Below are 22,075 nucleotides of genomic sequence, written 5' to 3' on the forward strand. Positions count from 1 at the left end.
ATGTGGAGGTTGTGCCTAAGCCAGCATCTGCACTGTTCATGAATGCACACTACCATCTTCTTACCTGGCTGGATCAGTCTTCTAGCAACTAAGGAAAAAAGGAAAAGTTGACCTCCAGAGCTCCAGCTCAGCTTTAAAACTAGAGTAGATTCCTAGCTCAGAAGACTACAAACCACCATTAAAAGTTCCAAGACCCTGTCTCCTTCCCCACAGAAAGAAACTAGGGGGGTGGGCAGGAAATAGGGGGATGGGTCTAGTAACCTTCTCCCTCCCAACATAGTCATCCACCCCATTACGAATACAGGTTGAGGGTAGCTTATGAAGTCTCTGGAGCCCAGCTCCTAGAAGTCAAGGGCAGCTGACATTAGACATGTGAACACGGGGATAAACAGAGTCTGCTTGGGGGTATAAGCACCTTTACAGGCAGAGGAGACCCAGGGCTGACGGGAAAAATAGTCGGGGAGAGGGCAGACAGCAAGGCTGCTGGGAGTGACTCATTTCTCAGGCAAAGCTTTGTGAGCAAACAAGAAAAAAATGCCGAAGCTCTAGCCTCTGATGTCATGAGGACGCCACTGGGCTGTAGCGGGGGTGAGAGGCTGTCACCAAACAGCAGGCGTGTTTCTATGCACACCTATGTGTATGCACACAGGCGCACAAGTGCTGGGACATGGGCCTTCCAGCAGGGCTGACCAACTCTTAACAAAACTGGAAACGGGTCTCAAAACCCTAAGGCCCAATAGGCAGTGGCTGGCAGGAAGAGTACCCCAATGCCTGCAGAGCAGCCTCCCAGGCATGACTTCAGTGTGGGATAGAGTCACAGCCTCCTCACTTCCAGGAAGGTCCCATAAACCTCTGCTCTCTGAGTACTCTCCTTAGAACACCTTCCCCGGGTTACTAGGTTTTCCTGATCTCCCTTGCCATTTCCCTCCCTCCCTTCCGGTCACTCACCACCTGTGGGGTGCAGTAGGATGTCCGCTGGGTTGTGGGGTTTCAGACCCAGAGCAGACAGGGGTGTCTTGGCCAGACCAGGAGGAGAGCGCACTGTGTGGAAAAGAAGAGGGGGAGACGCAGGAAGCGAGGTCAAGGCATGGTAAGGGTGTGTCCTCCTGAGGCCTGGACAACCAAGAATCAGCCTTCCCTGCCCTTCCCTTCCTCTGTGCCATTCCACATTTCAGCTTGAAAAGGAGAGAGTCCAGAAGAAGTGAAACCCTGTCCTGATCCTGATCCTGACCCTTCCCCACCACTAAGAGACATCTATGGGTTTCTCTACAGCTGCAATCCCTTTACCTCATGAACACTTATTAAACACAGCCAGCTTCTTCCCGTGTCTTTGTCTTTCTCTAGACTATTATCTTCCCACTTTCTCTTTGCCCAGCATCCTCTACACACACACACACACACACACACACACACAAAGAGAGACAGAGACAGAGAAAGACAGAGTCCTTGTAAGCCGTCCACACAAACGGAAGACAAGCAAAATATAGTGTAAAAATAGTCTCAGGAGGACACATCTTGAAAAATATGGCTAACTGGGCACGGTGGTACATGCCTTTGATCCTAGTACTTGGGAGGCAGAGGCAGGAGGATCTCTGTGACTTCAAGGCCAGCCTGGTCTACAAAGAGAATTCCAGTACAGCCAGGGCTGTTACACAGAGAAACTCTGTCTCAGAGGGAAAAAACAAAATAAAACAAACAAACAAAAACAAGAAAGAAAAGTGGGGCTGAGCGTCAGAGGCAGGGACCACAGCATCCCTGAGACATAGGGGCCACAGGCTACATGGTCTCTTTAAAACTGCAGGAGAGGCCTTGTCAAAGTAAGGCTTGGAACTCTGGGAGGAGAAACTAGCACTCTTTTGTCAAGAGCACAGCTTCCTGGGTGAAATGAGGCTCCTCCCGAGTGGCCCATCTGGGTTACAAGTGTCACGTATCACACAAGGTCAGAAAGGGCTGCCGGCTTTTTTTCCCATCAGCCAAGAACTCTGAGCAGAGCAACAGGGCTAGTGTCACCGCCAGTCACGAGATATCTCAGTGGCAGCTGCCATGTACCCTAGCACATCTCTGAGGAGAAGTAAAGAAGTAAGGCTGTGGCTCTCGTGTCAGGGATCTTGACAGCCAGGAGAAAACACAGCCCCTAAGGACATGCCCTACTAGGAGTGTGGCCTTCATATGCCCAAGGAACAAAGTAGCATCCTTAGGCATGAGCATCTGGCACAGCTTCTCTGTGTGTGTGCAGGTGAACACACATACACTCAAGCACACATGCACACACACATGTACACATGCACACACATGCACATGGCCAAACAGGGGATACTACAGGTACAAATGAGACCTGCTTCTATACTCCATCTTTTTTCTGTCCCTGGGCATCCCAATGGACAAATGTTTGCAACATAGACTTCCGTGGCGGAGTCAGGCAAGGTCTTTCCTTGCTCTCTCCACGTCCTCTCCTTGTCCCACAAGCTAACACCATGTTCTCCTCATAAGCACTTCCCTGTCACTTAGTAGTATTTGTCACCCAAATGCCAGTTTGAATGGCATCACCGCGAAAGAATGAGCTGCTTCTGAGAAGTCCCCATCCTTGGCTAACATCTGCTGCCCAGCAGGTGCAGCTGATGGGCAGGGGATGGAGGAGAAAGGGACAGGGGGATCAGAAATAGAAGACTTGGCTTGGTTTTCTCCCCTCCACCCCTATCGTCAGCTTCCCAGACCCGAGCAATGTGGCCCTTATACTGAGGTGAGGAGTGGGTGGCCCTGAAGACAGGCTGCCCTCTCCTTCCTGAGGAAAACATTCCTTGCATTTCTCCGCCTTCCAATCTCTCTCCCCAGCCCCAGGCATTTAAGAAAGTTCAGACTTGTATGTCCCCAGGGCACACAGCACTGGCCACCGGAGGGGAGAGAAACAACAGAACCCAATTCTGGTGCTTTGGACTTGGCTTCCGTTCCCAGCAGGCTGTGTCTAACCCTCCAGGTGCTGCCCTGAGAGGATGTGATTATAAAGGTAAAAGGTGAAAACCTAGCAAGAGGTATCCTCTAGTCACAAGAAGCCACAAAGCCAGCTCTTGGGCGGGGGGCCCTAGCTCCCTACAATTGCTCTAGGCATTTGGGGTCAGCTACACTGAGCTGTGCTAGGTATACAAAATACACACCAGGCATTCAAAATGTGTGCAAAAATAACACAAAATGGCATCTGAGTCTGTTTAGTATTTTTGTTTTGTTTTGAGACAGGTTCTTGGTCTCAGACTTGCAATGCCCCTGCTGCAGCCTCACGAGTGATAAAACAATGAGTGTGGGCCACCATACATGAATCATTATTTTTTAAATGTCAATATCACTAACTCAATATTTTAGATTGGAGCTATTTACAAAAATCACTAACACTAATGTCCCTGGCATCCTTGGAAATAAATTCTCCATGTGTACATAACGTGGTATATTCATGTGTGTAGGTGTGCTGGCGGCCTGTACACATGGAGGCCAGAGGCTGAGATCTAGTGTCTCCCTTTGTCACGTTCCCTCTTATTTTTTCGAGACGGGGGTCTGTGGATTCAGTGAGGCCCATCAGTCAGCTCTTGCGGATCTGCTCGTCTCTGTAGCCATCCCAGAGCTGAGATTACAAGTGTTCCTGGCTTTTCTCGTGTGGGAATCTAAGGGTCAAACCCAGGCTTTCGTGACTGTACAGCAAGCACTTCACTCACTATACTTTCACTATTATAGAAAGTCTCAAGAAAACGTTGATTTTGAAATACTGATTTCCCTACTGAAGTGACAATTTTTCAGCTTCAGTTAAAAAGTTTCTACAATTGATTTCACGAACATCCTGACACACAGGCAATTTTACATTGTACACTCGTGTGTGTGTGTGTGTGTGTGTGTGTGTGTGTGTGCTGTGTCCACTGGGCATCAGCAGCCATGCCTCCTAAGACCACTGCAGTCCCCGCTTCAGCTTCCTGTATGCCTAGGATAGCAGCCCACACATACAATCTGCATTCTGTCCATGTAAAGGGCAGCCTACCCCAGGGGATGCAGAGCCAAGCTCCATCAACATTTCCTGCTGACTGTCCTCCCAGGAAGCAATGGACACTCGGGCACTCAGACACTCGGACCCTTAGGCCCAGTCTACCTAAGCACTGACCTCCATTCATCTCTACATCCTCTGCCACCCAGACCTCCCATGGGCACCTTTGTGCCCCTTATCGCCTGGTATGACCCTCTATACTTCCCACCCAACAACCGCCCCCAATTCCTCTCAAGGCACTTCCCCTAGAAAAAGAAACACTGACCACCCTGGGGCTCATTCAGCTCTTCTCTCTGTCCTTCAGGGACTGGCTTCTCCAGTGAGTACACTGGGGGTGCAAATTAAATGCCCTTCCTTCCTTCACAGCCAAGGAGGCTGTGAGAGGGCATGTATACCCACCCGTCCTTTCTTAGTAGAAGTGACACAGGGTGCCTGAAATGACAATGCCTGGATATAGCTAGGGAGGGCATCAGAAACAAGAGCGAGGACAGGCTGCAGCTGTCACGTTGGGAGAGGATTTCTTACTAGGGTTGCATGGGAGGAAATGACCCAGTTAACACAAAAAGCTCCACAGTACGAGAGCCAGGACCTGCAGTCAAGCACTCTGGACGCTAAGTCCTAGATGGTCTCATACTTAGGTTGGGAGCAGACAGTAGAGAAGACAGAGCGCTAGTGTGGAGATTGGAGTGAGCTGTGGGGTGAAAAGCAACCAGAGCCCGCCCTTTCCACCTCCACGGACCCTCTCCCCTCCCACCCCACACCTGAGACAATCACACAGACTAAGAAGGAAATGTTGAAGAGAAGGGGTGGGGTGGGGGTGGGGTCCAGGGGAGCCAGAGGAATAGGCTTAGCAGGTGTTCTTACCCCCACTGGGTGGCGGGCTGCTGGAGGAGGTTCCCTCCATCTCCTCAAAGGCCTCCTTGTAGCTATGCAAATGGGGCTGCAGGAGAACAGAAGGGAGAAGAGAAGGTAGCCTTGAGGAGTGGTTCCTCTTCAGGGGATCCTGGGCACAAGGGAAGCAGGCTGGGCAGTCCACATATTCCCTCTCCAGCTTGACTCTCCACCTCGCCCAGGTAAGCCCAAATGCTGGCCACTGGCTGCCCCAACAACTCCTCATTGGTGGCTGAGTAGGGGAGTGGCTGTTTGCAAGGCCACACTAAAGCCCAGGCAGAACTATTTCAGAACAGGGTCACAGAAAAGGGCTTTGCCTCTGGAATGATGCCCTGGGCATGAGGTTGTAGGTGGGATTACCTACATCCATCAGGCTATTTCAAAATGCAATAGTCCTGGGTCCCCGTGACACACTGGCTACGCTGGAGTCTCTGCAGGGGCATTTGGAAATGAAAAAAAGGTTTTAAGGACGCCCCTGGCAGTTTTTCTGCATATGGGAGTTCAAGACCCACTGTCAGTCTACCTGACCCACTTTGAAGTGTAAGTCTTGGAGGTATGTTTGCTACCTCCAGGATGTTTGTCACCTCCCTGAAGAACTTTCTTTGGGGTCAAGAAAAGAACTTCAATCTTTGTGTTAAAGCAAGCAGTTGGGGTACAAATGCTATTCAAGAGAGGAGACTCTGGGTGGGGAAAGAGAGAGAGAGAAGTCACTGCATTTACTGAAGAGGCAACAGCAGTTGACTCTCAAGCTCCTTGAGATGCACCATGGACTCTGCTCCCTGCTGTGGCCCCAGGACTCATCAACTCAAGGACTCACCTCTTTGGGCCGCCCTCCAGGATTGAGGGCAATAGTAAGAGCCAGCTCAGGGGAGACGCACTGGACCGGGGAGCGGACCCCAGGACTACGCGGGGATGTGGCCTCTGGAGACTGGTTCTCATACTGTCCATCACTGGCTGCCCGCCTCCGGAGTGGGGCAGGGGGCTCTGCAGGCTGCCTCTCCCGAGCCTGAACCCCTGGGAGGAAGGGCAGGGTATGGAGAGCAATGAGCAGAATAAAGAATGATATAATCCCACCTAACACCCCTCCACACACAAAGGCAGCACCTCAGCTCAGGGTCTGAGCTGGAGCGGGCCACATCCCCTCAGTCCCTCACCACGCCTTCCTGTCCCCATCTCAATTTAAACCCTAAATTTCCTCTGGTGGGAAGTAGGGCGGGGAACCAGCTCAGTTTGGCCTCTGCCTTCAAGAGGAGTCTCAGCTCTGCATAAGACTTGGACCGAGAGCACAAAGGATTGATACAAGAAACAGATGTCAGCTACTTCCAGCCCCCAGAGGCAGAAGGCCAGAGCTTCCAGAGCAGGGAAGGGAGGGTCTCCAAGGCAACTGCATCAACCAACAAGCAACATGGAGCCTTTGGGAAAGGCTTTTGGAAAGAGCTAAATTGCATCATCTTGCACATGGCGCTCCCAGTGGAAAACAAAGAAATGACCAAGCCACGCACCGGAGTCTCCAACCACAACTGGCTTCTGTGGTGTCTCTGATCTCAGGGGTTGCCTGGCTTTCATCCAGTGCACCCCTGAAATCTCTAACCAACTTCCCCTATAGCTGCCCCTCAGCAGCGCACTTCCTCTCATCAACCCACGGTAGCTGTGGCCTTGGTGGAGACCAAGACCCCACCAAAACCTACCCTGGCCAAGGGCAAGCAAAGGAGAGCAAAAGGCTCTGTCTTCCTGTCCCCACTTCCTGTTCAGCCCACTGCAAAGGCTGTCCCATGTTGTCCTTACTCTACCCTCCTCCCCGTCTTCTCTCCCCACATCTGGGCCAAGGCATGGAATCCATTACTTCACTGTGTTGAAAGCAATGAGCGGAATACTCCAGAATCCTAGAATACTGACTTCCCAGGTCTCAGGAGTCTGGGGGTGGGATCGTAGGCCTGATTAGCTTCAAGTCTCATTCTCTGCCATCACCAGGACTAACTAAGGGCCTTAGGTCACATGAGGTTGGGACATGACCACACATCTGGGACCCCCTCCTTGGTCACAAGTAGGAGTGTGTGCATGTGTGCACACACACACACATACATATAAACACACACATGCAATGCTGGCCTTGAGGAATCCAGGCGAGACAGTCCAGTGGGACTCACCCTTATGTAACCTGAATCCCCTCTCATCCTATATAGTGAAATCTGCATAGCCCAGGTGGCCCCCAGCCCTTAGCCACATGTTTACCACAGCCTGCACTGCCCAGGAAGCCTTCCTGCTCAACATGAACAGCCAAGTGCTGGGACAGGACTTCCTCACTCACACACAATTACTGTGAAGCACGTGTATTTGCATGTGCTCCATGATGGAGGCTCTCAAGGCCTGTCAGAGGACAGTAAGACCAGAGGCTAGTGGTGCAAGCCAGATGGAGAAGGCAGAAGGCACACCAGTCTCCAATTGGTGCCATTACTCAGGGGCAGCTCTGCCTACCTGCACAATGGAAACCAAAATGGATTTGTTGGGTCCCAAACTTCTCTGCTCAAAGCAAACAAGCCCCTAACCTCAGAGTGCCCTGATTTCCACAAAAGAAAAATACAGGGTGTGTCAGTCCTGAGAAGGGGCTGCTGGGAGCATCCACAGGGCATAAAGAGAGGGGGTGGCTCTGGGCAGCCAGAGTCATACCAAGCTCTGCCAGCAACTCTATGCTCCCAGAACTCAAGCAGCCTCTGGCTTCAGTCCCGCTTCCCTTTCCTCCAACCAGGCCCTGCCCAGCTCAGGCCTCTGGGATGTGTGGACCAGCCCTAAGCCTCCTTCTGGGTTTGGTCCTGGCAGAAACATTAGAGAAAAGCAGACACAGCCATTGCTTTTCTAATAATGTTGTGACAAAGGAGCCGCAGAACACAGCTCAGGGGTTATGGAGCTGAGTTCAGAGCCAAGGTGAAAGGAAGCATGTAAGAGCTGCCTTCGGTTCCAGGGGCACCCTTCACACCACCGCCACAGTCTCTGGCAGTCTCTCTGCTTTTTCAAGAGTAGTCACTTCCTTCTTTGTGGGTCCTGTGTTGGCTTTTGAAAAGGAGGTCTGTTTCCATTACAGTCACCCTCCAGGAGGGCAGAGAACATTCTCACCCATCCTTTCCTGGCACTGCCTCCAAGCCCAGGGCCGAAGAAAGCAACAGTAGTAAGGACTGAGGCTTTTCTCCAAGTGTGGTGCACCTCTAGTAGGGGAACACAGACCTCCCCTACTAGTCAGGCACCTGACAGCAAGTGTAGTTGAATCATTTCAGCTCCGTTCCCTGTCACCAACAGGATGGCACGTGGGAGCGTGCTCTGACCAGAGGCAGGGGGATGGACCAAATGATCTCCAAAGAGTGAGGGGACTGCAGGACAAAGTTTCCCCTTGAAGAAAAGGAAAGACCCCCACATTCCACTCCCACAGGGCTGACCATTCCCTGAGAGTGGTTCGTGGCACTAGCAGCCAATCAGGGCACTCGCAGTCTTGAAACACAGTGTCTCACTGTTGTCCCCCTTGGCAAGCCCATAGCTAACCCAGAGTGCCTGGAGAGCTATGGTCCCTCTCTTTAGTCTTTTTCTATGAGAGGGAGCCTGACACAGTAGAGGGGAGAGAAGAGAGCCTCATTGTTCCCCAGCCAAGTGGTGACTCTGGACACCAGCTAACAGCCAGGGTCACAGAGAGATAGAGACAGAGAGACAGAGACAGAGACAGGGAGGGAGAAAGAGAGAGAGAAACAGAGACTGAGAGGCAGAACACATCCCCCAAACTGACTGAACATCAAAAGGGAGCCTGCTCCCTATCAGGCCTTCACTGAGGACCTCTTTTGTCTCCTAGCTCTTCTTTCTCTCTAAGCCTTTGTTTACTGCATGCACACAGACAGAAGCGCATACACACACACACACACACACACACATGCACACAGAAACAGAGAAGCAGAGACAGACAGAGACAGAGTGTATAGAGTGTATATCTTAGCCCCACAGGAAGGGCTTCAGGACACTGCAATGCTGTGGCTTGAGTGATCTGATTGGTCTCCAACATTTAGAGCAGGCCTTAGGGCCAGAGGAAGCTAAGTAGGAAAAGCAATGCCAACAATGGACTCTGGAAGGTTCTTCCCACCAGGCTGCTGAGCACTACGAAGTAGAGTGGTCTCATGGTAAGAAGGTGGCCTTTCAGCTTTTAATGGCCCACAGTCTGTCCTGTGTTGTCCTCTAAGGGCTATTTCACCTGGGGGTGGCATCTGATCTTACCCATGGCCTTATTTAGACAGGTGGTCCCCATGGCCTGATAGCTGTCACATTCACCTAGGAGCAGCCTATAGTCAGCCCCTACCCTCACCGCCCCCAGGACAGCGCCTGTGCCTAGGGGAACAGGTCTCTGCCCGAAGTGCCCTATGAGTTCTAGACCTGATAACATGCATGCGACTGTATATCTCTCTATAGAGACGGATGCAGAGCTATATATGTACAAACACACACACACTCCCCAACATTCTGGCAAAGCTCTGCCACTCTTTCAGGGTCACGTGGATAAACACCCAGAGTCACACAGTCATCCACATAGGCCTCTCCCATGGACCCACATACTGGTCACCCCTACCCCCACAGACCCAACTCTTCTTTCCAGCCTTCCGATTTCCAAAAGACTGGATTCCTCAGCTCCGGGTGGTAGGACTGGGTATCCGGCTCCATGCCCAGGGCTCCAGAAGTAAGGGGATCCAGGATGGAAGCCACCTGCTGGGCCAGGGTACTAGAAAGCCACACGTGATCACACTAGCAGCTCCAGGGCAAGCCATGCCAGCTCCCCTTGGGACAGGTCCACTGCCCCAGAATCTGAACAGACCCTGTGCCCAGCTTAACATTACATTCCCCGCTGCTGGGCCAAGAGAAAGGCAGAGGGAGAAGAAAGGAGAGGGAGGGACAAGCTGCCAGAGCCATCTCCTGGATATCCATAGACTGGGACCAAACAGTCCATGGCACAACAGACACTGAACTGCTATCAGGAGTGGACAGCCCCTTTGCCTAGAACTGTTTAAGGCTGTGGCACTGGGGAAACCTGGACACTTGGTCTCTTCCCTGATACTGGCCTTCAGGCTGGAATGAGCAGAAAAAAAGATGAAAGCCTCGCAGCCTGTATGTCCCAGAGGCTAGGAACACTAGCAGACACTGTCCTAGAATAAACTAAACAGGAGCTTGATGCAGGGCCAGCACATCTACAACATATGCAAGAAAGCGCTTTCCAGACTGGGAATGCGGGCTCTGAACAGTAGAGACACTGGTCCAAAGTCACAGATGGGCACAGGCAGGGCACAGGCCATGAGCCTAGAATCAGAGGGTTACTGTGCAGCAGGCACTGAGGCACCTCTTCCTGTCTTACATGTGGTGGTCCCAGGGAAAACATAGCCTGGCTTCTTCTGAGTCCTGGCCCTGACGCCCAAACCATCCCAATCTGGGGTGGCTGTGGATAAGCTACTGGGACCCTCACTGGGTACCTCACTGGAAAGACCAACATCTCCACAGGGCACTCTGAATGTTCCCCTAATTGTTGGACCCTGTGTCCAACAGGTAAGGCCAAGCTTAAAAGCATCAGGCCTCCAGCCAAGCAGAAGGAAGGGCCTGGGAGAGGAGGACAGAAAAGAAGGCTAGAAAGGTAGAAAGAGGAAGAAGAGTAAGAAAGGGAGGAAAGCAGAGCTACCTTATAGGAGAGGAGTAGGGAAGGCAGCAGGAAAGAAAGGAGGAGAGAGGGAAGATGAGAACAGTTTGGAAGGAATCTCATGGGAAAGAGGATGAGAGAGAAGCTGGGAGCTAAAGCGAGGGTACAGAGGTGCGGAGGAGAAGAAGCAAAGGAACCCACCAGAGAGGGAGGCAGATCGGAGCCTGTGGAGAGGAAAGGGTCGGGAGCTGCCACTCTGCCTCAGGCCCTGCAGTCTGGCATTGTATACTGTCCATCCACACCCCAGGGGAGCCGGCAGGAAGGGGAGGCACCAGGCAAAGAGAGCACCCCACCAATGGCACAGAGGACAGGTGGACACGAAATACATTAGGAATGCACAGGGACAAGGCATTAAAATGACACAAAACAACAAAAAACAAAGAAAAAAAAATCAGGGTTAGTCATTGTTCTGACTCCAGGATTGGGCCACACATTGGAGGGAGATGGGAAGGGAGGGAGACAAGAAGACAGGGTGGGACAGGACCTCTGCTCCTCCGAAGGGCAAGTGGCTTTCCTTTCCAACCCCAATAAAGAGAGGAGGTGGCAGGCAGTCTGAGGCCTAGAGACTTCAGTCCCGTTAGCCTGCACTTCAGCCAGCCCAGGCCATCTAAGAGCCTTCCATTCTCTCACGGACACCCAGCCCTTCTGAACTCAGAATGGCCTACCAGTCTGAGACCCAAGATCACACCCCTTGCATCCCTCAGCCCTCTGTCATTCAATCCCACTAGCCCGAGCAATCTTACCCCACCTAGAGCCCCTCATTCCTTTAGTGCCTGCCCCAAACCATTGGGTACCACTAGTAGAGGTCATGGGATAAACCTACAGGGCGCTGTAGGCAGTCTTTCTGCATCAAGCTGCCTTTGGATCTCCAGGCCTGTGCCAATGGCTGGGATATCCCATGTCTGTTCTATCTGGCCCACACAGGCTTGACTACTCTAGCCCAGTCTCTTCCCTTAGTCGCTGGCTGTTAGGATCCGACCCTCTCAGATGCCTCACAGGCAGCCCACACTGAACTCCCTCTAATCCAGCTACTCCCACATTCTCACGTCAGCCAGGAACACCTCCATTATTTGAGTTGTTCCAGGCAGACAAAGACCTGTCTTTGTTCTTTCCTTTTCCTCTTACATTCCACATCTAGTTGATTTTGTCAATCTTCCCTGAACCTCTCCAACAGTCTACCACTTTCCTCCCTATCTCCACGATCCTATTCTGATCAATAGCAGCCACCTCTGAAAGGGCCTCCTTCCTCCCATCTTGGCTGCACATATCCTTTTAGAAGAAGTCAGGTGATGTCACTACTTGGACTGAATCCTTTCTAAGGCTTCTCAGAACACACACACCAAGTTCTTAGGATCACCTGCCAGACCAAATTTAAGCTGGCTTCATTCCCATTACCTCTTAGAGCTCATGCAGGTCACTGCTGCGGGTCACTGCTGCAGCCATTTGAAGCACACTCAGGACTCAGGGGCTCTGCACAGGCTGGGCCAAATAATGCTTCGCCACCCAGAGACGTCTTTCCCGGCCATCCTAAGCTCCCCTCTATCTTTCACTTCCCCCTGGCACTTCTCTGATTTATCTCCAAGGCATTTATTCTTCCACCTAAAATGTTATGATAGCTCAGTGGCCATTTCTGCCATAAGGGTAAAGGCTTTATTAGTTGTCAACATTTCCCCAGATTTCCTAGACTACCAAACAGCCCAGATCAACGCTGATGTTGAATGATGAACTGAATGGGCTTTGATCGCAGCCCTGTATGCAGAATGAACTATCAAAGCTGTTTCTCAATTCAAGCCCTAAAGCTTGATGCCAGATTTCCACCCCATTTTTCTGCAGCCCCCTTGATTTTGTTAAGACGTTTCTGAACTCTTAGATGAGTCTGAGTGTTCACTGGGTTCCCTCTGCCCTTCATTTTCTTTCTCTCCTATCTTTTCCTTCTCCTACTTCCACTGTCCTCCATCTCTACCTAAAAACATTCTCACAACGTTTACCATTACAGATAGTTTCCTATGCCTTGTTCCCCACCTCAACAACCACTCTGTCCCCTTTTATCAAAAAAACCACTCCAAAGACTAGTTGGCAAGCTGTCTCCACTCCTCTTCCACCCCCTCCCCAGTCACTCACGGTCTGGCTTCTGTCACCAGCACTCAACCGAAAATATGCCTTTGAAAATCCCCAGTCTACCTAACTGGCCAGCCGGATGGGTTTCTCTCCCCAACCCCCACCCCATGATCTCACCCTCACCCTCTTCTCCTTCAGCTCCTTTCCCATCTTGACTTTGAATGACACACTGCAACAGGCTCCTGTCACCACTCTGAGCACTCATACTTAGATCCTGCTACGCTTTGTTTCCCTTGTGGCCATTTTCCTGAGTTCTCTCTGTCCATGCCTGCCTCCAAGTCAACAGCCCTAACCTCCACCCTTGGGAGAAGATTCTAGAATCTACAGCTTTTCAAACCCATATGCCTCTGCCTGGAGAGCCTCCATCACCTAGCGCATCAGCCTCCTCTCCCTCACCCTGTGTTCAGGGGGCTGAGTAGTTCTCTCCACAGAGCCTTAGACCAGTAGCCCTCAATGTTCCTAATGCTGTGACCCTTTAGTACAGTTCCTAATGTTGTGGTGACCCCAATCATAAAATTACTTTTGCTGCTACTTCATAACTGTAGTTTTGCTGTTAGAAATTGTAATGTTTAACGATCTGAGATGCAAGGTATCTGATATGCGATCCTGTGAAGGTTTCATTCAACACCCCAAGAAGGGGTTGAGAACCACTACCTTACACCATCCAAATATACCCCTCCCATTAGTCCATTTGTAAGCACACTGGTTATGCTCCCGTGGTACTCACGGCATCATTCCATGCCTAAAGCCAGTACTCTAATCCAGGGCTGCATCACCAGGGCCATGCAATAAATACCCAGCTAGACCAAAGTCACTTCTGCTTTGCTGCCTTCCTGCTAGGCCTTATCAGGTTCATATCTGACTGTGGATCATTCTCCAGACTAAACCACCTAGTGATTCCTTACATCATGGCTCAGCGCATCCAAGTATCTCAGTCTGAAATTTAAGACCACCCTGAGACAGGATGGCAGCTGCCCTTCCTGCTCTGTAGCCACTCGCCCTTTCACAAACATGCCTTATATGCCCTACTGTGAATCTGCTCTTCCCAGGGACCTCACTCGCTTTCAAAACTATACTATCATCACACGGCTGAATTACAGACCACGCTCCGCTAGCTGCTGCCATCTCCCGACATCTCTAGACAGCAATGATCTCTCCCTTTCTCCCTCATGGAATTATTTCCATAGCTCTTATTACAAATAACTTCATCATCCTAAAATTCTGGTTCTCTCCTCTCCTAAACCTGACTCCTTAAGGATAAGATAGGCATCTGCCTTCCAATGAGCACTGAGATCTCCACCTCTAGCGGCATCATATATAGATCGAACCAATCATGGAATCAGTAGCATCAGATACCTCACTTGAGCAGCACTGCCCCCTGCCCACCCTGACTCTTGTTTCCTTTTCTCATCTTACTGCCTGACTGGGATACCCAACCCCATGTTAGATGACAGTGGTGACAGCAGACCTCTATCTTTATTTTGTTTGCACTATAGGCTTCTAGTTAAAAGGCAACTGCCACTACACCCTCAGAGCTTCGTATCGAAACAAGACAGGAAGGTTGGATGGGTCCAAATGGAATGAAACAGGACACAGTACTGGGGCATGGAAACCAGTCAAGGAGGAAAATGAAGACCAGAGGAGTAAAATACGGCAGAAACCATGTCAAGGTTATTGCCGTAGGGAGGCTCTCCTGCAGATCGGAACTTCCCAGGTAAATCAGTGGACTCTCAGTGCTCCAGCTTCTTGCAGCAGAATGTCAAAGAAGCAGAGGGTGGCAGTGCTAGAAATCTATTCACCCTGCTCTACACACACTGGTTCTTCCTGTGCCTTTACCTACAATAAGCAATGAAAAGCCATCAAAAGGATGCTCAAGGTACTGTCAAAACAGACCCAACACAAGAAATTTGTTCCTGACAGGGCATGGACCAAAACGGGGATTTTATAGCCCTGGTGACCAGATAAAACTGTCTCCTCTAAGCAGCTAGCTCAGCTTATTTCCTGACTCGGTCTCTTGTAGTTGATGGAGGTTGGTAACAAAATAAAGGAAGAGAGACATGGTGCCAACAGTATTCTTCCTCCTCCCCATGACCTCATGGCAACCAATACCTGAATGACTACAGAATACAGAAGTGGACAATGAAAGTTTCAGGAGCTGGAAGGAAAAAGAGCCTGAATGGAGGCCTACTCCAAGATGGCCTTCCTCCCAGGCCATTAGCAAGCTACAGGGCAGGGTTCCAGAAAGGGAAGAAAATTCATCCTGCCCCATCTGTCTAGAAGTCCCCTGGCTCTGCTCAACATTACACTGGGGTGTCACTGTTCTTCGGTATCCTGTCACCGATCTATAAAGCACTGGGAGGAGAATGACACATTGGGGAACTTGGCTGGGTCGTCCTTTCTCTGAAGTACAGATGGAAGGACACAGTTCCAGCTGACAGAGTAAGCAAGAGGGCAGCCTAAGTCAGGTACCCCATCTGGACCAACACACTGAGTATTTTTGCCCCAGAGTCACAGAGCTACAGGTCCCAGACCTTGAGGCTCAAGTAAAGCAAACACACAAGTCTGAAAGAGTAGCTCTTTACAGAGGCAAGGCCCCAGTAGCCACTCTTTATGGTATAAATACTTCCACGGTGGCCCACTGCAAGCTGCCAGAGAGTGGAACCAAGGAAGAAGGGGTGGGGGTTGGTCCTCCACTCTGAAGTTCAGAGTAGGGTGTCCCCACGCCCACCCCCAAGAGCCAACCGGCTGCTGAATTGCTTCTTCAAATCAACATCCATCCTTCCCAGGGAGGGCGTCTCCTCCTGCCTTGCAGCTGGCATGGTGACTCAGCTGCCCCTAAATTTAGGAAAAGTTGCAGAGGGCAGAACCAGCTGCTTGTCTTCCTCTTCTCTCCCAAGATAACCCACCCTGTCAGCAGAAGGCCTGGGCATAAGACTCACCTCACAAGCATAGCCCCTGGGCCATCCCTGCCTGGGTTTCACCTCACAAGGCAGCCATTTTGTTGGCTGCAGGCTCTCCCACCCACTTTGGCTTCAAGCAGAAGCATCACAAACTGGGGCTACAGGTTAGGGTATCCCATAGTTGTCCTTCCCAACATGGCCGCTGACCCTAGTTCTTTCCTGGCCTTTCCATCTAGCACGTTCCTCTGCAGATCTCTCTCTCTCTCTTCTCTCTCTCTCTGGACTTGCCCATACAGGGTGAGGCTTAGCAAGAACTAACAGAACAGCTGAGCAAGGAAGACCTTAGCCTCACCAAGGACAAGGCTCCTAAAGTCCCCATCATATGAACATCACATAGAGCCCTGCTGTTTTGGGGTACTCTCACGGGCCTCCTGAGATGAATTTAGAGGGAAATAACATCTAAAATCTTCCCTCTATCCTTCTTTATAACTATCCTACAGCTCTGAGCTTTAAGGACAGTGAACATTTTATGGCAGTGGCCGTCTCCTCTCTACTTAAAACATCTATCCCCCAAGTCACTGCCTCCAGAAAGCCTTCTCTGATTGACCTAGGTGGTAAATTTGTACTGGTTCTACTCTGTCACTGCACAATATGCCCTCTGTTAGAACCATCTATGATCCTATTACCTGACCAAACTGCAAACTCCCTGAGGGCAGGCACGGAGAGAAACTGATCTTTGAATCCCAATGTCTGGCTTGGTGCCTAATAGATGATCTATACAGGAAGGGACGGCTGGGTACACATTCCCAAGATCTCGTCAGGCTAAAACAGTGCTGTCAAAGGTCCCTAACCTCTGCTGTGCCCACCTCTCCCTCTCCACCAATAGACAACAGAGACCAAACGGGGGAGGGAGGGAAATGGGGAATAGGGAGAGGTTTCCAATGCCTCATTGTCTCCAAAGCTGTTACCTGCTACCCTGTGGGCCACCAGCCCCTCTAGGTTCAGCGGCTCTTCCTCTGGAGTTCGGGAGGGGTCTGAAGTAGTTTCCTTTGGTGGGATCTGAGGCTGAGTGATAAGGCCCGGAAGAGAGGCTGGGGGCTCCTGAGGCCCCGCAGAGCTATGGGGACTTGGAAGAAAGGTGGAAGAGGCTGGGCTCTTTGGATGGAAACTCTGGTTGGATCCAGCAGGACGCAGCTGATAATCGTAAGGTGGATAAGACCTGCCAGAAGAGACCAGCTCCGGGGTGCCGAGGGAATGCCCACTGGGGATGTAACCAGATCGGGACTGGGTCAGTGGGTGGGACTGGCGGGAAGAGCCCAGGAGGGGCTGGGAGGAGAGTGGGGAAGCCCCTGGCCAGGCCCCAGGCACACTCTGGGATTTATGAAGAGGAGCAGCAGCTGAAGCTGGCTCCAAGTCCAGCATCAACATATTGAGGGCTTCGATGGACTGCTCGATCTCCTGCTGGGAGGCTGCCCTTGGGAACTCTGGGAGAGCAGGGACGGGAGCCTCTGCTGACAGCTGGAGGCTAGGCTTGCTGCTGGCAAGGCTCTGCAATGGGCCTCTCTCCTGCTGGCGGGGAGGTGGGTGAGGCTGTTGCTGCTGCCACGAATTCAGCCCCCTCTGCACAGCTTCTCGACTGCTGCCCCCACGGGCTGGAGCTTGGGGCAGTTGGGGCTCCACATCTGGAAAGGACTGGGATCGGAATAGACCAGTTGGGTCATAGCCACAGCGGGCGCTGGTCGTTTGCTGTGACCAGGCTGGATGGGGTCCCTCACGATGGTAGCCAGCTAAGCCCTCCTGAGCAGAGTAGGAGGGCCGAATAGGGGCCGAGTGACTGCTGTGGACGGGCATCACCAGGTTGGCAGACTCATAGGGGTAGCTTCCACCATTGAGCATGCGTTCTGTGGAATAGGACTTGTCCAGACCATTGGTCAGTGGAGACAGGGTCTCTGGGTAGCCACCTTCGCTGGTGTTGGTGACCCCATCCAGGGAGGACAGAGTGCCCATGCTGCCACCACTCTGCCCATCTTGGATGGGCAGCTCGTCATCCAGAATGTCCGTCTCCCGCTCAGATGCCAGAGCCCCACCGTTGACGTGAACCTGGGCTGGGACGACATGGCGGCCGGGGGAGGACACAGTTGGACCCCCAACTGGGTGGGACCTGAGTTGCTGAGCCCGGTACATAGCGCCTTGCTTCTCTCGGTCTACACCAAAGCCGCTTAGCAAACGATCCAGCTCTTTCTTCTCCTGGGGACTCAGGGAAGCGGGGGCAGTGGTAACCCCAGAGACAGGCTCATCAGTCTTGTCTGTCTTCGTGGAGGCTGTGGAGTTGCCGGAGTCGCTGCTCACAGACAGCGTGTGCTCCACATGGTTGGGGGTGGCTGACAGGGCAGGCCGTGCAGTCGTGACAGGCACCGAGCTTCCATTCAGGGAGTCCTTCTTCTTCACTTTGGCATATAGGCTCCCATCCAGCGGCCCTTGGGTGTGACCTACCACTTCTGCAAGAACAGCAAAGGAGACAGCAGGCAGCACAAGTCAGCAATAGGCAGGTGCACTCATCCCACACCCTGAACCCCAAACCTCTTCTCACCACCCGAGGATGGCAAAGGGCAAGTACACCAGCACCCCTGGCGGAGCTTTTGGGGAGATCCCTCACTTGCACTCAGCCTCAAGTAAGGTACAGTGTAATATTGAGCAGTCTGGACCAAGCCAGTGTTCAGCTGTGGTTACACAACCAGCTTCCAAACCTGAGAGGCACACATTACTCCATCCTCCTTTTGAATATGAGGGTGAGAAGCTAGGGAGATGGCTCAATGGGTAATGCATCTACTGCCCAAGAATGAGGAGCTGAGCTCAAACCTCATCACTCATTAAAAAAAAAAAAAAAAAAAAAAAAGAGTCAGATGGATAAATCCCTGGGTCAGCCAAATTGAATGGACAAGCTATCGGTCCAGTGAACAATTGAGAAAGACATTCAGTATTGACCTCTGGCTTCTCTGTGCACACGTGCATAAATGTCTACACACACACACACACACACACACACACACACACACAATGATAAAATGGAGAAAGTAATGAAATCATCTTGAATCACGTAAGACAGCACCTATTCACCGAACGCAAGACCCTTCCAGTTAAATGAGTTGATGCCCTATACTGGTATCATAAGACATCAGCTACTGAAAGACATGACTTCTGTTACCATGAGAACCATTGATTACTGAAGGGACATCCCTTCACCTACTCAGCTTCCATAATTCCCACTTCAGGAATTATGCTCTGCTCCCATTCCTAGGAGTCCCGCCATGGACTAGAGGCAGCAGGGCCTGGAGAGGAGGCATTTCCTCAAACAGGAGCACATGGAAGGTTTAAGTATGGAGAGCCAGACCTCCCCTGAAGACAAGCTTCGAGCAAGGGAGCTAAGATGAGCCTCAGAGGACGGCAGGAGAACATGTAGAACGTGGAGGTAAACATACAGAGACCCAGTCATGCCCTGGGGGAGGGAGCCTTCATAGCGGGGAGCTGGAGAATCCCAGGGCAGGGCTCAATGTTGGGCTGGGCAAAGAGACGGAAGTCAAAATTACAGCTAAAATAAACTAGCCCTGGTCCTCCACAGTTTACTTTTAGCTCAACATAAAGAATTTACCACAACAGTTCAGACAATGCCATTCTTCCCTCCCACCGTCACATTTCCAGAAGTTTCTCCATATTTCTCCTAGAGTCCCATCCCATCCTTGTGGGCCCCTAGTCCCTTACCAGCAGGCGTAATCCAGGACACAAAGACCTCTAAGGAAAGGAAGGACAGTCAGCCCACAAACCAGAACTCAGATTCCTGAGTGGGAAGGCTGGACCTCAGGGCTCCAGCTGTACCCATACCAAGCAGTTCTGCCCTTATGGTGTAGGGCAAGGGAGGTTATGTGGGGTGCTAGGGCCAGGCCAAAGCAATAGTGGAAGCATCTTCAGTATGAGATCTTAGGGATGTCCTTCTGTCTGCAGACAGCTCTGGGGACCCCCCCCCCCCAAGAGTAACACTTTCTCTGAAAGGAAAAAGTGAGTGTTGAGTGGCTTGAGGCCAGAGGGCTGACTCAGAAACAAGGGCTGCCCCGCCCCTGCCCAGACAGTTCAATGACTTCACCCCCTAAGGAGTCAGCAGCTCCCCTCCCCCACTCTCCCAGCCCCAATCCCCCTGATTCCCACCATGCCTCCTCTCCTGACTCTCCAATCCATACGCTAGGTGGCAGGGGGAAAGATAACTCTCAAAAGCTGCACCAGCTCTAAGCCAGGATCCCCCAAAGCTATAGCCAAAGCCAGACACAAGACACACGAGAAATACACATGCCATAGAATTCAGTCAGACACACCAAGGTGTGCCCACAACCAGCTGCTCACAGAGGACAGAGAAGCACCGTGGGGAAGTAGAGTCTGTTTACATGTCCAAACACCAGTCGGTGACAGAACGCAGAACCTGTCTCCATTTACCAGCTATGTCACTAGGCACGTCACACATGCAGCATTGGTAGGCCTGTCACTCAGGTAGGATTGTGCCTCCAGGAAAGATGGAGAAACAGAGGCAGAGATAGGCAAGAGAATCCATTTAATATGTGTGAGAACTAATTTACTTTGAATACCAGGAAATCTGGATTCCACAACTTTTTTTCTTACATTACTTACTTACATCCAGAGGGGAAGGAGGGAGGGGAAAAAAGAAGGGAGGGAGGGTTGAGAGAGAGAGAGAAAGAGAGAGTGAGAATAAATACACAAAAGGCAAGAATAATCCAAAATAAACATTTAAATTTAAAGCCACAAACACTTCAAGAAATACAAATGATCTTGCCATACCCAAGAATTATCCCTCGGGCCAAAAGTAGGAGCCACTGAAAACAAACCCTCATACAGAAGCTTATGGCTGAAAACAAGTCATCAGATAACCACAAAAGAGGAATGCCACAATCAGTGCCCCTGTGCATGAGGGCCCACATGCCACAGGCCAGCACATGCCACTCAAGAGTTCTCAGAGATGATGGCCAGACGACAATACACTCCGACCTTCCACACACGACCCCCACCCCCAGATCTCCCCAGATCCACAGAGCTGTAAATCTGTCCCCAGTTTCCACTGACGCTTTAGGACCTACACAAGCAGCCAGCCCTAAGTGACACAGGTGGTTCTGCCGGACAGCCTGGGCTCCCAGGGCTATGGCCTCAGAGTGCCACCAGCCTACCCGGGACCAGACTACTAAAGGAAACTGAGGTGGGTCCATGCGCTGCCTCTGTCTTCCTTGCACTTGTCTCCAGAGGAGTAAAGTATAGAAAAGAAGGCTTTCCTCTGGCCCTGTTTCTCTGAGCACTGCCTCCCTGTTCGCTGGCTGCTTCCAGAGGGGACAAGTACCAAAACCAAGAGCTGCCATGTTTCTGAGATGGTTTCTGCAAGGTGGGTCCCCTGGGCCAGTGGGCAGGAAGAGTCAGTTGCCTTCCCTGCCCTGAGCTTAGGCAGCTACAGGCCCTCCGTGCAGGCTACAGAACAGATGCTACCATATCCCTCAGGCCAGGGCACCAGAGAGGCTCTACGCAGCCCCACCTGCCCTTCCCTGCAGCGTCTTCACTCAGCTACAGTGGCTATGAAAGCCACGGACTAGACCAATAGCCAAGAGAACACCTAGACCATCTGCCCAGGAATACGTAAGAGCATTCCTCAAGGCAGGCAGGAGCATGCCGGCTGACTCTCACCCTCAGCACCTGACCTCTTGGCCCCTCCCGGCCCCTCATTTTCCCTCCTGGCCAGGCCTCACTCTTCATTGATTTTGAAAATGTCAATATTAAACTTGTTCTGCCATGTAACTTCTCTCACGTGGGCTATTGTTCTCAGCAACGTCCAAAACACCAACTGCCGAGGCACCGGCTCTTCTTACAAAGAAAATCGAAGAGGGTGTAAATTATTTAATTAAATACTAGCTGCTAAATACAAATAATTTCAAACATTTCTTGCTGTCCTCCAGGAGGGGGCTAGTCGCTCCTGGCTGCCTAGCGTTGGCCACAGGGCCCCCGCCCTCTGAGCAACCACAGTCCCTTCACTGAGTGTCCTTCTACCTTGTAACAAGGACAAGATCAAGGGCATGCAGGCCTGTCCAGGCTCTAGCTGGGCTTCACTGATAGCTCAGGGAGCAGTGCTCAATCCCCTCACCCCACCCCATGGCCAGGACACATACTCTCCAGCTCCCTCTTCTTACCACAGTCACATTAAAATCTATTTAGCAGGACCACAAGAAGCCGGAACACAAGGCTGGTTTCAATCCATCACAGCAGGAAGGGCAAAAGAGGGAGGCAGACACCAGCGGATAGGAGTGGGATAAAGTGGCAGGCCTAAGAGAGGGACCTGGGAGGGGTTGGGGGAGGGGAAACTAAGGCTCATAGGCTGAGGATTCACCAGACTCA

The 22,075-nt window shown here is 51.6% G+C and overlaps 1 protein-coding gene across 15 annotated transcripts in view; it reads right to left on the reverse strand.

Moving 5' to 3' along the window:
• The window catches only part of Tns1 (tensin 1), a 207,111-nt gene that overhangs the window by 25,308 nt on the left and 159,728 nt on the right, over positions 1 to 22,075 (reverse strand). For 8 of the 15 annotated variants that reach the window (XM_060368603.1, XM_060368606.1, XM_060368611.1 and 5 more), the window contains 5 exons: positions 16,609 to 18,138; positions 10,764 to 10,850; positions 5,730 to 5,926; positions 4,886 to 4,961; positions 949 to 1,041 (listed from right to left, as the gene is read on the reverse strand). In XM_060368603.1, the coding sequence (XP_060224586.1) occupies positions 949 to 1,041; positions 4,886 to 4,961; positions 5,730 to 5,926; positions 10,764 to 10,850; positions 16,609 to 18,138 (1,983 nt within the window). Of the gene's footprint in view, positions 1 to 64; positions 89 to 948; positions 1,042 to 4,885; positions 4,962 to 5,729; positions 5,927 to 10,763; positions 10,851 to 16,608; positions 18,139 to 22,075 lie in introns of all 15 variants that reach the window. The other 7 variants (XM_021664289.2, XM_060368608.1, XM_060368607.1 and 4 more) reach the window with 4 other exon arrangements.

Source organism: Meriones unguiculatus, chromosome 15 (genome assembly GCF_030254825.1).
Source record: "Meriones unguiculatus strain TT.TT164.6M chromosome 15, Bangor_MerUng_6.1, whole genome shotgun sequence".
Lineage (NCBI taxonomy): Eukaryota > Metazoa > Chordata > Mammalia > Rodentia > Muridae > Meriones > Meriones unguiculatus.